The sequence below is a fragment of the Epinephelus lanceolatus genome, chromosome 2 (genome assembly GCF_041903045.1).
Source record: "Epinephelus lanceolatus isolate andai-2023 chromosome 2, ASM4190304v1, whole genome shotgun sequence".
Lineage (NCBI taxonomy): Eukaryota > Metazoa > Chordata > Actinopteri > Perciformes > Serranidae > Epinephelus > Epinephelus lanceolatus.
The window spans coordinates 43,290,695-43,306,341 of NC_135735.1; the positions used below are offsets into that span (position 1 = coordinate 43,290,695).

Sequence of the window (15,647 nt, forward strand, 5' to 3'; positions counted from 1 at the left end):
TATGTATCAAATAAACTTGGACTGCTAGTGACACAATTAAGAAGGACAAATTAAATAAATAAACACTGACATAGTTTATAAAATTGTCTTTTAGTAAACTGATATACTTTTGCTGGCATTTTATTAGAATTATTAATTTAAAGTGTTAGTTTCCCCCAAGGCTCGATGCAATGGAGAGGTACAGTTTATTAGTTGTAGCAAACAAAGACATTGTGCTTATGTGTGTATGTGCATGTTTATGTATTTATTTATGTGTGTGTGTGTGTGTGTGTGTGTGTGTTTGTTTTTGTGTGAGTATGGACTCGAGCCAAATGCAATGTAAGGTGAATTGGAGAATTGAGAGTTTGATGGCGAAATGACTTGTTAGCGGAAAATATGCTTATTCAAATCCCCGGTGGATCTTTTCAGTTTTAGCAAGGCAATCAATTTGTGGCCGAGCGAGTCGTGCTCCATGGATTCCCAATGTGTAATGTAGGAACAGAAATGTTGCAAAATGACAGTCCTTTCAATGCATGCTGTGCAAATAACACTTACTCCCCTTGTGTTATAGAACTGAACATTTAAGTCAGTGGGAGCACAACTTCCTTTACCATCTTTACTTTAGTTACATAGCATGAGAAGTGAAAAGATATCCTGTGCATGTTGTGTTCCTTTGCTCAAATACAAGAAACAAGAAAAAGACTTGGCTCTACATTAGTAAGAGAACAGATTGTACATTCAGCTACTATTTTCTCGTTCACCAGGACTTAAATAAATATGCTTTATTGGCATAATAAGTGCTTTTGTTGCAAGTGATTTCTGATGTTATTTAATTTTTCTAAAGAAATCCAAGTGGGATGGAAAAAAGAGTGACAAACAGAACATAGTGATTTAGCATTGTGTTAGTATCTGTTTTACACGCGACAGCTCAGTCACTGCACAGCCATTGTTCATGGACACCAGCCCTTGCCTCCATTCATTGTTAAAGTGATATAAACACATTTTAACATTGCAATGCTGTTGAAATATAGTCACTGAGATGTTGTTGAAATACAGTATTTGAAATGTTATTGAATTACAGTCAATGACATGTAATGGAAACAGCTGGTTACATATAGGGCTAGGCAATATGGTGATTATTATTCACCATATTCTGAAATCTCCTTTAAACTACTGTAGGCTACTAAAATACTAAACTACTGAATACAGTACTGTTACAATAAAGTTAATTGTAGGGTACAGTTAGGTACTGTTATAATCAAGATTTAAACAAGTAATGTTATAATAAAGTTAAGTAAAGCACTGTCATAATAAAATTGGATAAAGCACTGTCATAATAAAGATAAATAAAGTGTTGCTGAAATAATTCAAAATAGAACCACTGGTGCTTTTGTTCTAGAGCACCTGCCTTGTCTTGGGCCAGAAGTGTTGATAGTTTTGCTGTTAACTTAAAAGTTGAACCATTTGTGTGGTGTTGTTAAACATGAGGATTTATTCACTGTGAGTGGGAAACAAACTAACAGCTCACCAGTTCATATATTAAAAATATTTCTAAGTTAAACTGGTACTCCATGGTCCATAGTCTGGAGCCCTGCAGAATAAAGAACACACCCCTCACCAGCTCACACACTATCACCCAGGAGAACGTGGTCTGGGTGGGCAAGAGAGTGTATTTGACGTATCATGGTTGTGAGTCTTTTTTTAACTTCTACCATGTGGGCAAAGGGAGAGAAACCCTACGCTTGCACAGTGTGTAGGAAAAAAATTCAGTCAGAAAAAATTGATGACAAAACATATACCTGTACACGCAGGTGAAATAAATTTAAGCAGAACTGAAAACTCAAGAAAGTCTCATGGCGGTGTCTTAAAAAAATGACATGACATTCTATACACAGTGTTTGCAATATAGTCATTTTATACATCCCATGTGGAACAAGCAGCTATACATTTAGTTTAATCAATATATCCCCAACCCTTGTTACATCTGAAAAACCTTTTCAGCCACATCCAGCATAGTTTTGATAGAAAGGATGCTAACCTATACTGGAATGTGCTGTTATCAGATGTTTCAACAACACACTTCAACTTTGCAAAAATCGAAACAAAATTCCACCACTTTACTACACAGTGCTTTTGGTTTATTATATGGAGATTGTGGACAAAAAAGACAATGCCAGTTGTTTTTCTAGTGTCTGTGTCTTAACAGATTTACACTAATGTTTTGTGACTAACACCCATGCTCATGTAGGTTACATTCATCAACTGACCATGATCAATATCAACACCCAGTGAAACTGAGAAAACTGTTTTGTTTACATATGCAATGCAGTTTGACTGCTGAGGGTGCCAAAGAAAAGTTTGCCATGGTCAGCCATGTTTTTGTTTGTGTCTGATTTCGTGCACCTGGAACTTTTGGAGGTAAAAAGATGGGACTTCCAGTTTTGACTTTTGACTGGAACTCAGCAGCTGTCTATACTTCAGAAGGAAAGGGAAAAGTTGGATCAGTGGTGCCCCAGTTTTTTCTTTGTTTGGTCCCTTTAACTACTTTTTTTTCTATTCTCCATTTCTGTGTTTTCATCTTTAGTGTCAGCCAATGACTGTGACTCCGAAGAGAATGCAGAATTGACTTACTATACCCTGAGTCCAGACTTCACCATTTCCCCTCATGGGACCATCTTTCCTGCGGGGCCTCTGGACTACGAAAGGCCAAACCACCTGTATGAGTTTGTAGTGATGGCAATTGACAAGGGAGAGGTCCCTCGCACCGGCACAACGACAGTACGGATTCGAATGGCTAACGTCAACGATGAGGCACCTGAGTTCTCCCAACATGTGTAAGTAACATTTAAGCTTCTAAATTTCTGATTCTCACGCAGCTGTTCAATGTTCAAGAGATAAAAAAATGCTGGAAAGATGTTTTGATAAGGATGCAGTGAAACTCTGGGTTAGCTTTAACTGCAAAAGCTGCTATGAGCTCCTCTGTGCAGAGGAGGGTGAGACAAGAGAGACTGACACTCACTCTGGTGAGCAGGGCCACAAGACAGCACCATGTTATACAGAAGTACCTCAGTTGTTAGCAGCATCGCCCTGGATCACTGCTGCAGACAAACAATCTGGGTCAGCCTCTCTAGGTTAAGTTCTTTTGAGTGCCAGGATGATCCAACTAGGTCTGCAGACATTTTGGGTGCATATATATCATTCACACTTCTGAACAGCTGCACACAGTTCAGTTTTCAGATTTAGTCTGTGGACAAAGGCTCTGACATAAAATTGATTTTGGAAAATAATCATTAGGTGCAGCCCTAGTTCAATATGAGTCTTGGTCAGCCAGCATTATTTGGTCAGGGTCCAGGAGAAAATGTTGGATGTTATAAGAGCTTCTCTTCTTTTGATTTAATAAAATGTGTTCCTGTAAGCCTTTTTATCATGTTGATGTACTTAGATACACCTAAAAATAGAGTGGCTCTACACCTCACAGGCTTATGCATGTATAGTGAACATAGAAAAAGCCTAAACAGAATGAACTGAAGACTTTTGGATGAAGGCCTTTAACACCTTTCCACCCGAGTGATGGGGGAAGGTAAATTGCATACCAATTTATGAGTGAAGAATATAAAGTACAGAGAACCAAAGCTGTGTGTGTGCATGTAAGCGAGAGAGAGTGTGCATGCATGTGTGTGTGTGTGTGTCCTGCTTTGTCAGGTCAGCTCCTCACAGCTGCTTCCCAATTCAACATCGCAGCTGCCGTTACCCACAATTCCAGTGCCCCCACCCCACCCCACCCCGTCCCCTCAGTGCTGCTGTGGTGCCTGCATCTTTTAATTGGTTGATTTTCTGGCAGAGAGCTGGGCAGATTGGTGAGGCAGGGTCAATCAGCCATGCCCACCAGCACCCTCAGGAGGCCCTGAGCCCGCACTCGCACTCTTGCGTGTGTGTGTGTGTTTGTTAGTAAGTGTGTGTATATTCAGTAATTGAGAAGGTCCCAGCAAAGTGGGGTGTTGGTATGTACAGAGTAATGTAGTTATAAAGTGCATTCGTGCATCATGCATCTGATATGCATGTGTTTATGTTTAAAGTGGAAGGGAATTAGTATGTGTGTGTGCATGTGTGTTGCTTTGAATTGATGCAGCAGAATAATCCGACAGTTTTTCTTCTGTAGCCCTCAGCCCCTCTACTCCAGCTGCCACAAAAACACTACTGGACAATCTATGATGTATCACTAAGAAACACACACACACACACAACCACAGACATGTGGATACACAGTCTGAGCTCCGGAAAATCATCCACGCAGGCGCACACACATTCATGCTTGTACAAATTCATTTTTATACACATACACAAGGGCAGGATTGAGCAAACACATCAGTTATGTCTTTGAGGAAACAGATACAGCAGGGACATTGTGGGATGATGAAATTTATGAAGACAAAATTCCATACTTTGCTATGTTTGCCTGTGTGTGTGTGTGTGTGTGTGTGTGTAGGACAGAATGTGCACAATTGTCTATTGGGTCAATGCACGTGATGGACAGAGGGGAAAAGAGAGAGAGGTCATTAAATATATCATTATGGAGACAGAAAATCTGGCCTGTTTGTATCGATTCTTGGAGTTGGAAACATGCGATAATGAGTATTCGTGTGTGTGATTGTGCAAGAGTGTGTGTTTTGCCTGTACAGGGTGATTGTAGGCTGCAAAATCATACTGAACAGTTTTATTTTGATGTAGGTCTTACTGCTACTTTATTTTTTAAACTGGGCATGGTGTTGATGTTTGTTATTGACTGTCAATGCAAGAAAGAAGGAAAGAAAGAAAGACAGAAAAAAGAAAGAAAGAAAGAAAGAGACAAAAAAAGAGAGAAAGGAGAACTATTTGATTTTTCATGTTTCCATGAGTTCGACACTCTAACTCTCAGATCTACCTCTTTGCTGCATGGCTCTTACTTCCTGGTGAGTGACAGAACAGCAGCCTTTCATCTATGTGCTGTCACTTTGCTATCAGGACCTTATTACTGTACCTGCCGTCACCTGCCTGTTGCCACGGAAACTACCCTGGGAGCCTTCCCCCACTGTTGCATGTGCGTCTATACGACTCACATATATGTATTTTCGTGTTCATGTCTATATTTTGTGGATGTAACTCTAATTCATGATGATAACTTTTATGCCAGTAATGAACATTAAGATTAATTAAAACTGTTAAAAATGAATTGTAGAGGCATGTGCTGGTGCACATTTGGACATACTCACTGACTGATACAAGAGAAATCAGTCAATAGAGAACTGATTTTGAATGTCGGAGACAGACAGAGACAGAAGTTACTAGTTCTATATGTTTGTGTCAGGCTTTTCTAATCTAGCACACTGTACATATGTAGTCTACCTTGACTGTGGCAGATTTACTGCTTGAAATTAATAGTTATTTTTAAAGACAATTGGACGCGTATTTCAGACAGAGTAGACAAAAGCAGGCTTCTCATTTTTGCTTGTGGACAATCAGTTTGCTGGCTGAAATGAAAACTGTCACTGGCAGATAATATCAGCTGCTGCTGCTGGCCCACTAATTAACTTTAGCTCTCTGAGCTGGTTGGAACAATGTCTTCACCTGACTCATAAACATCAGAGCCCCCACCCCCCCACCCCCAAAAAAAAGGTCTTAGATATGCACCTCATGGCTACAAACAAGAAATTATGACCACTTGGTGCCACATCATAATGCAAAACAGACTGAAGCTAAAGCTACATCTCCTGTTAAAAGTTGGCATCTTCAGCAGTTGATGATCCATACTGAAGACATGAAAACAAAGGAGCAGCAATATCTTTGTTTTGCAGGGTGTATCTAGTTAGCTATAGAAATACATTATTTTAAGAAAATAATGTAATACTGGACAGTCTTTAAAGGTATATTATGCAGGTTTATCGGTAAATGTTTGTTAACAATGTTTGCCAGCTAAAGTACAAGTTAAAGCCAACCCCAGATTCACTCTTGTTTGGCCCTTTGCCTCAATTTATTTGCATTTAATTGGCACTGCGTCTCTTGAATGCCTGCTGCTTATGGTCTGGCCCCTGTTTGCTATCAGCAAACTGTACCTCACCTGAGTGCTGTGGGGGTACACACCCATAAATGTCCTGAATACAGAAAATGAAAAGAAAATACGAAAATACAGGCAAAATACACTGCCACACACTGAGAGTGGGTAACAAAAGATGATTGAGAGGGAAAATCCTGCATAGTATATCTTTCAGCAGATAAACACACATAAATGTAAACTCTTGGATTCTTGGTTGTGGAAAGCCGAAAAAAAAAAAAAAAAAAGACAGGACTCTCTAGAGCAGGGGTCTGCAACCTTTGCCATTAAAAGAGCCATTTTTGACCAAAAATAACTTGAAAAAATCTGTGTGGAGCCGCAAAACATGTTTGAGCCTCATAATCAAGGTAAATAGCCTATTAAGTCTAAATTAGCGTATACTTATGGTCTAAATAAGCATTCATTAATATGTTTTACCACAAGGTGGACACTGTGCAGGGCACTATTAATAATTATCTGGTACTTAAATTTTGCAGAGCTGGCAGTGAGAGCAAACAAATCTGTCCATGCAGTACTACAGTATCTATTTTATTCAATTTACTTTTTTGGATTTGGCATCCATAGCTAACCAGCCACTGCTATCGAGGTTCAGCAACATTTGGATTCATAGAAGGAATTTCCATAGACTTCTTTTCTCAAAGGCTCAAGGAGCCACTGGACAGGGGCTAAAGAGCCACATGTGGCTCCGGAGCCACAGGTTGCCTACCTATGTACACGGCTGTAGCATATGGAGAATTCCGAAGCTTGAGAAGTCTGCTGTGCCTAGCTACATGTGCTAAGCTATGATTGGACAAACACTGTTTGGAGGAGGGATTTAGCTGTCAATTGTCCAAGTTTGTGAATGGATGTGATTCAGTAGACATGCGATTCACAAGTTTTTGCCCCGCAGTGTCATATGTTATAATAAATGACAATATGACTGTCTGTGGGAAGGTCAAGGGAATTGTTGAGGGAGGTGAGGAAAAGTGATGCATGGGCATCACCTGTTATTGTGCTGGGAGAGGTTTTCCTCCAAATCATATTTCTCTTATAGAGACCCATATTTCTTATTCCCTGTGTTTTGTTTTCCTGCATTGAGCGAGAAAAAGAAAACAGCCAGTTGATATTAAAGCCAGCATTAGTATCATGGTTTTGATCATCTTTTTGCAATATTTGGATTATTTCATTGCATATGTTGCTATTATTTCCTACTTTCAGAAACCTGGATAAGGCCTTACTTTGGTTTTGAGAAGCCTGAATATGTTATCTACAGTACTCCTGTAGCAACTGGAATACTTGGGCATATAAACACCTTAAACAACTTCCACTTTTGCAAATTGATTTGCAACTCAAGTTACTTCGTAGTTAGTCAGTTAAAAAAACAAACAAAAAAGCCATGATGATAAACTATTTAATGATAATCTATGTGCTCAAGTTTAAACAAAAGGCTGGCACCTCTAATGCAGATAATTTATACCTATGTCGTCTTCCATCACTGGTGATCAGAGGTAGAAGCCAAAGTTAGCAGAGTATGAAAGCCAACAGAATCTAGGCAGCCAGAAGCCAAAGTGAGTCCTTCCTCACCTGCAGGGGCAACTCTTTCTTTACAGAAATAACAGGAAGTGGCTAGATGATGAAGCGTGAAACACACAGCTTCACCAGAAGAAATGTATTCACATATGTGAATAGCCAGGTTTGTCTATGTTCCATGCATCAGGATTCATTTCATAATAGGACAGAGCACACGTGATGTTGACAGCCATTTATAAGTTCAGAAAATGCTTAGCGGTCCGTGAACGCTGCCTTCTAATGTTAGTGCTCTGACCTAACTTTATATCAAAATAGGCTGTGACATATCGGAAGAAACCAACCATTCTATATTAAATTAGACATTCAGCACCCCCATATAGTCAGAATGGACTGATCCTCATAACCCCATTTTCCCACAACTGCGTAGATTTGACTGGGAGATAGGCAGTCAAATCAGACTCCTTTGATCGAATCGTCAAATAGTTGACTATTCTGGGGGCCGCCCCTCTAGTAAGTGATTATTGTCTTTCCCCTCAATCTGTTTGGTTCTCATCCTGTAAACACATACCAAAGATTTAACACATCTGGCCTCCAAACTACATAAGGGTGAGCAGACCAGAACCCAGTAGACATAGGAATATTCACAGAAGTAACTCTCATAAATTGGTTCACATAAAACACTCTGCTCACATATACACATATCTCACCCACCACTTTAATAAGATGCCATATTTAAAATGTCAGAGCCCTCACTTATTATCTTGCCATAGCAAACGCTGCTGCTTCAGTGCCCATATTGCAGCCAAGTCTGATACAGTTATTACTGCTGCTCGCCATCGGCCCCACATCCATCCCTGCATCCACCTAATTCAACAAGCAAATGGAAACATACCATTGTAAGTACTGATTAATAGGGAATCAGGCTGCATTCCAGCAAATAAATAAAACAATCAGTGAGCAGCAGTTGGATGGATCAGCTGACTGTCCTGAACCCCAACTATTCAACACACACAGACACACTCAATTACCCACTCTCTTTCCTCCATTCTCCATTTCTGCCTTATCTGGATAAACTAAATGAACTCAATAATTAAATTCAGTAATTAATTTTCACAACTGACATCAGGCACCAGCCTAAGGGACGCATCTATTTTTCTCCCCAGATCAACAGAATGAAAACAAACTAAAACAAAAAGTAAAACAAAAAGGTTAAAAAGTAATTAGTGTGTGGTGGTGTATGTTTGAGGCAGTTTTCAATTGATTGCAGCATTGATCTGGCCAAATTAGAGTTGTGGTAGAGCCCAAATTGCAAAAGGCATCTCACTGCTCCTTGACTGCTGGGCTTTTTGCTTCCTCTCAGTGATCTGTCCTGATCTCTTTCCACTCTCTCTCTCAAACACTCACAACGGCAGTTCTCATGCAGTAGAAGCCTACAAGCATCTGCTTAAAAGCATTAGAGAGAGCCGTTTGTTGAAGTAAGGTTGATGTTAGTGTCAAGTAGGATTAACCTTAAAATGTCTTTTGAAAAATGTGCCATAGCAGTGGATCGTTATCTACTTGGTGTGTACTTATGAAATTAACATCATGCTTGGCTTAATATTTTAAATTAAATGGCAAGCGATATGTGTGTAGGTCTGTTTTTATGCTGTTCAGGACATAGTGGCTTTATCTGGTTTACCACATCACTGTCGTGATGAGTTCCCCATTTTCTTTGTGGAAATGGAAATAATGGAATGGAAATAATATTCAACATTATCTTATTTTTTCAGTGTTCTTACATCTATTTTTTGTAGGCTTGCCCAGTCTATACAGTCACACATCCTGGGTGGCATGTAGACTGTTGTGGAGAATAATTTTGGTTCTAACAGTCTCACTTTCTCGAAGTAACCAACAATTGCTTCTGGCAAAACATTTTCACTACAAAGTCCATTTAGCATCCGTTCTGAGCTTTTGATCATAGCACACAATCTCTCACAGCAGATAGTTTGCCCTCTCGCTGTTTTGTTGGGAAGATACAGCTTCAACATCAAGAATTAAATTCCAGTCTCAAACTCATTAATTTCAATGATCAGTTAACTTCTCTGTTTATGATTGATTGGTTTTTCCTTTTGACTGGTCCTGAAAATATTGTAATTCTTTTTTTTAAAGTGCTGATCACAGCTGGGGATCTATACTCAAGTCCTCGCATTTGATAAACTGGAATCAGTAAATATTTAACATTTTTGCTCTATATATAACTCAAATGAGCAGATTAAAATTTGTTTAATTTTTTGTTATTTGAATACTTGACACAATACAATTAGCTGATTAATCAAATAATTGCTTCATTACTGCCATAGATGGTTTTCACTTTTCAGTATTATCACACAGTTCATCATGTTACAGACCAACACAGGCCAACATCAGCTATTGTTACCATTTCAGGATGCTCATAGTCATAAATAGCCTGACATTGCCATACCAGTTCACAAAACCAAATAAGTCTAAAACATCTCAGTTCATTTTCGATTTCCAAGGGGTGTTATTGATGGCTTTAGACAAAATACCTCTGAATGTAATTGGATAGACCTACAATCAATCAGAGCAATAAAATGTGACATAGTTTTGAGCTCAGACAAATGTAGACAGACTGCAGTATGCAGAGATGAGCTGTGATGCTGTAGCCTCAAAATGTCTCTGAACAAGCGTTGGTGTTTTTGACACCAGAATTTGAAAATACGGTTTCAACAGAAAGTCTCATATCAGCTACAGCCATCGTTGTTGTTTTGGAAAATGCCTCAACAGCCCTCCTCTTCACTAAGGTAGGTTTATTCTCACAAAGTGTCCCCGGCGCGAGGATGCGTGAGCCACAAATGACATCATCACATATTATGTGTAAAGCGCCAAGGCTCTGCAAGTTATCAGTCATCGTATCAAACCCACCCCATTGGTTTCGATTGGCCCAAACTGAGCCAGTTTTGCTGGAAGTCTGTCTGAGCGGGAGTGGGACCAGATGTATCTGTCAGACCAAATAAAACATGAGCGTGCCGATTGGTGTGGTTCCCAGGTTAAGTCATAAGCCTAATTGTTAGCCAACTCTGTTTGAATCTATGATGATTACTCTGTCTGCATCTGTAATGAAGAAGTAGAGTTAATTTGGGAAGTCAGGACAAAAGAGGCTGAGTAGCCCAAGTGAAAGAGTCATGCATAAATTCAGCTGCACAGACAGCATCTGTAATTTGGCCATCAAATTGCAGGCAGAAAAGCACAAGGAGACCTTAGTTCTTTCTGGCTTTTAGGTGAGATAAATACAAGCAATTATCTAATGATCTTTCAAATAGCTTCCTTAGACCACAAGTTTTAGCTGTTTGATCAATGCGACCTATGTACCCTTAGAGAAACTACATAATAAAGAAACACAGCACAGCTTCTCCCCTTGCCTGACTTGTGTATTGATCTGCAGGGAAGTGCGCGGCTTGCAGAGTGTGAGCTGAAATTACTCAAATGCTGCAACAACACTCTACAAACAGAGCATTGCTGATCTTCCGAGGCAGAACTAGTCCAACAGTTGTTGAGGCAGAAAGATGGCAGTGACAGAACATGATCACAGTGTTCAACTCCTAATGAGAGTACCTCATTTTCATGAAAAATTAATAGGCTTCGTCAACAGAGTGGAGTGACAGACATATATACATTTATGTCAGGCTGTCAGAGTTACTAGCCCTGCATTTTGAATGTGCACGCACATGTGGGCAGGTATTGATTGATAAATGGCAGCAAAAAGAGTCCATCTTTTACTCTCGGTATGCAGAAATACACAGATTTTTCTTGATCTCTTTTGCTTTGATTTGCCTTATTGCCTCGTGTTAAGATGGTGACACTTTCTAGAAATGTTTTTTAAACCATGGAAACTGCACTGGGAACAGGTCATAACAGCTTTATACTTGCTCATTTGCAGACCAGCCTAAAATGGAGTATGCCATATACAGGTGTATATACTATATATGGTATTGTACTGTTTAAACCCCTATGAAGCACAACCTTCTCTCTGTGACTCATCTGTGAATGTTATTATTGTTCAGAAAAATTGGAGTAATATCTTATTCTTATTTTTTGTCTTTATCCTAATGCCAAGGTACTTCTTGTTGTTTAACTATTGACCAAGAGAGGTTAGCATGTTGTATTATGCGTTTATATTTGCTATTCCCACAAGGACAGCTGAAACGTGCCCAAAGAATACAGAGTGTGAACCTCATGTCAACAAGGTAGAAAGGCCAGCCTTTCAAGAGAAGTTTTGCTTTCAAGCACACCAGTGGTTCAGAGATGTATGTGTAAGGCCAAAAGAGAGTTCAAAGCTGAAGTTCAAAGTGCTACTCTAAGATACAAAGACAAAACTGAAGGGGAATTTCAGAGCAAGAAGCTCAGCTCGGTTTGGTACGCGTGGGCTGATAAGAAATGCATGTGAAGGCAAGTTAGCTTGTATAGATAATCAAATGCACACATTTGTGAATACACCATACCAGAAAGCATCTTGTTTGCAAGTCCATATCTTGCATATGTGTACTATTCTAATGAGAAAGCATTTGATCTGTTTTGTATCTGTCTCTGCATTAAAGCAGTTCACTGTATCATAGTAAATGATAGATTGCATGAGCACTGTGTCTTTGACCTTCTGGTTAGATGCTTCTGTTTGTGGTGTAAAGATGAGCTTATAATACTGTTGTACATTGCTCAGGAACGCATCACTTGATACTTGAAAGCTTTAAACTGAAATGAAAGTAAGTATTGTTGTCCAATGCCCTATTTGCACAGGACAAGTATTACTTGGAGGCAGCACGATAGTGCAGTGGTTCGCGCAGCCTCACAGCAAGAGGGTCTTGAGTTTGAACCAGAGGGCTGGCTGGGGCCCTTCTCTGCTGTGTTTGCATCAGTGTTCAACATATTGGCCCCTTGTATATTCTTACTGGCCCAAGTAGAGAGAGAGAGAGAGAGAGAGAGAGAGAGAGAAAATGTCTATAAAACTTCATTTAATTTAACTTCATTTCATTAAACTCCATTATACCTCATCGTAGTGCGTGATGGTATATACAGCAGTCCTCGCAGAAGCTGATGTATGATGTCACAGCCTCTGTGTACTCATCCACTTCTTAGATGACCTCACGGTGACAGTGTTGTGGTCAGAGTGGCCCAGTGCAGTGCGGGGGACGGAGTGATAGGCGTTGTTAACAGTTGTGTAACAGTGATCCAGGATATTCTTCTCTCTGGTCGGACATTTTATAAACTGTTTGTATTTGGGGAGTTCATGGGTGAGGTTACCTTTGTTAAAGTCGCCAAGGGCAATAACTAAGGAGTCCGCTCCACACACAGTAGCCTATCTGGTCGGCGAGCGTGCGCTGTAGCCTACCTCCTGCACGTTGGCCTGCAGTGGGATGTAAACACCGACCAGAATGAATGAAGCAAACTCACGGGGGGAGTAAAAAGGTTTGCAGTTGATGAAAAAAGATTCCAGATCAGGAGAGCAGTGCTGCTGGATCACTGTCACGTCATTACACCAGCCACTGTTAGTATAAAAACAGATACCTCCACCTTTAGTTTTGCCGGAGAGTTCCATGTTACGATCAAGAGTTGGAAGCCTGCCAGCTGCAGTGCAGAGTCCGGTATCAATCCACACAGCCACGTCTCCGTGAAGCACAAAACTGCAGATGTAGAAAAGTCTCTGTTTTTCACCATCAGTAGCTGAAGTTCATCCAGTTTACTGGCCGGCGAACGCACGTTGGAGAGAAATATACCTGCATGGCAGCGGTGTGTGGTGTCCGCGTTGGCGGAGACGCACAAGCGCACCAGCACGTTTCCCCCTCCCCCGGTGTTTCACTGCACGAGCAAAGGTGAGGGCACCTTTGGCCAAAAAGCCCAATAAATCCACTGAAGACTCGAGAAAAGTGGGATAAAAATCCACTGGAGTTGTTCCCCTGACAAAAAAAGCCTTACAGCGTCACTGGCCCGAGCAGGCCTATGACCTGTCAGTCAACTTGCCCGACATACTTTTTGATTGGCCCCGGGCCATCGGGCCATGGGTTATGTCAAACCCTGTGCATGTTCTCCCAGTATCAGTGTGGGTTTTTTCTGGGTTCTCAGGCTTCGTCCCACAGTCCTAAGGCATGCTGGCTAGGTTAATTGATGACTCTAAAATGGCCGTAGGTGTGAATGTGAACATGAATAGCTGTCTGTCTTTATGTGTCAGCCCTGTGATAGTCTGGCAATCTGTCCAGGGTGTACCCTGTGTTGGGATTCACAGGACCACAGATGATTTGTCATTTGTTAAGGTCTAACCTGGATATGCGAAGGCTTTTCCTCTGGGTCTTGCCATCTGAAATGGGCCCTGAGACTGCATGTTCTTTGTTCGTCAAATAAAGGACAGCCATTTGGCACCCTTCTTCACAGGATGCCTCACAGTCAAACCCAAGTAAGAGACCAGTCTTTAAACTTGCTTGGGCACTACTGTCACAGTGACGTGACTCTGTGATGTCACCAAGCCAACTTAGGGAGATGCCCCTACTCTCCATTGCTCTCTTTCTCCTGAGCCTCTGACATGCTCTCCTTTACTGAAGTCCGAAGGGGACTCTCCCTCTCTGCTCCTTAACCTCCATAGAGGTAGGACCTGCTACGCCCTTCACCTGTTCTCTTACCTCTGCATGCTCACAGCAGGAGCTAAGGCTTCGCTCTCAGTGTGACCTGCTTCCAGCAGACACAGAACCCGAAGACAAGACAAGTCAGTGTGCCAAACACAAGGTTTGCAACTAACTTTCCAGCAACAAGTAGAACCAAGTTGAGTCAGCACAAGACTTCTAACTCTGCAAGGATATGGGATCCCCTCGAATACTCCTCGGATCTGCACCTTTGGAACAAGGACACAGCAAGGACTGCATCTGGAACCCCAGTTATTTCCAGTCTTCAACTGCCGGCTAACAAAAGCTGCACAAAGCAAGTTTTTCCTTTATTCAAGGATTGGTCATGGATCAACTGGGCATGCTGTAGCATTATTACAGTTGTTTAGGTCTGTCTGTCTGTCTGTCTGTCTCTCTCACTCACTCACTCACGCATGCACGCACGCACGCACGCACGCACGCACGCACGCACGCACATACACACTCACACAAACTTGTGCTTGTATATAGTGACGAGTTAGAATTTGTGTGTTTTGTTTTGCTTTGCTTTCTTGTGAATAAATACTTGTGGAATCGTACCTGCTTTCTGTTAAATATTGCACAAGAATGAATGAATAGTCATCCTTTCCTTTGTCAAGAAATCTGAGTGCCAAATTGATAGTTTATTGTATTTTATGAGACACCATTTAACCCTTAACAGCAAAAGTGGTTATGGATAATGAATGAATAAATAATACTCGGAGACCTGTAGTAATTTGTAATAATTGGGGTGATCTCAATCCCTTGTGAATTTGCCATGTCCATAATTTGTCAAATAAAAATTCCACCACAAATTACCTACCATATTTCACTAAACATGAAAGGTATTAAGGTATTGTGATAATATTAGCCCCGTATGAATTGGCAGCTTGGTGATTTGGGGTTGTTTAAAGTTTTTTTGTTTTCTCTGTGCCTCTTCTCTGCCTCTTTACTGGTTGAGAATTATGGAGGCTGTGCTGGCTATTGTAGATGAAAGTGTTTACGGTACTTTGGGTGCAGGAAACTGACCTCACTGCACAGCATGGACACCCGTTTGCAGAAAGATCACACTTAAAACAATCAGAAGAACAAAATCTTGAAAGATGATAAGATAGATGGCATGAAAATAAGTAACAGAATCTTTTGTTTGTTTAACCCACATTAAAGAGAAAGAAAAGGAAGTTAACAAGGTACAGCTCTACTAGTGGTGCTGTATAGTGTTTCTGTATTGTAAAGAGTGGAGTTAAAAATGACTGAGAGCATCATATCCGCGGGTTAATGTCAGTAAATTCAAGTAAAATACAGACTTTGCTTATCCCCCACAAATGTACCACACAAAACACTAACATGATCACATGAGGTCCCCAGGCAGTACTAGTCCCATGGGTATAGGGGTTAAAAAGTATGCC

General features: G+C 40.7%; 1 protein-coding gene across 1 annotated transcript in view; it reads left to right on the plus strand.

Annotated features, from left to right (window-relative positions):
• The window catches only part of LOC117250859 (neural-cadherin), a 460,454-nt gene that overhangs the window by 154,670 nt on the left and 290,137 nt on the right, over window positions 1-15,647 (plus strand). Inside the window, exon 6 of the mRNA XM_033616852.2 lies at window positions 2,564-2,813. Within this exon, the coding sequence (XP_033472743.2) occupies window positions 2,564-2,813 (250 nt within the window). The remainder of the gene's footprint in view (window positions 1-2,563; window positions 2,814-15,647) is intronic.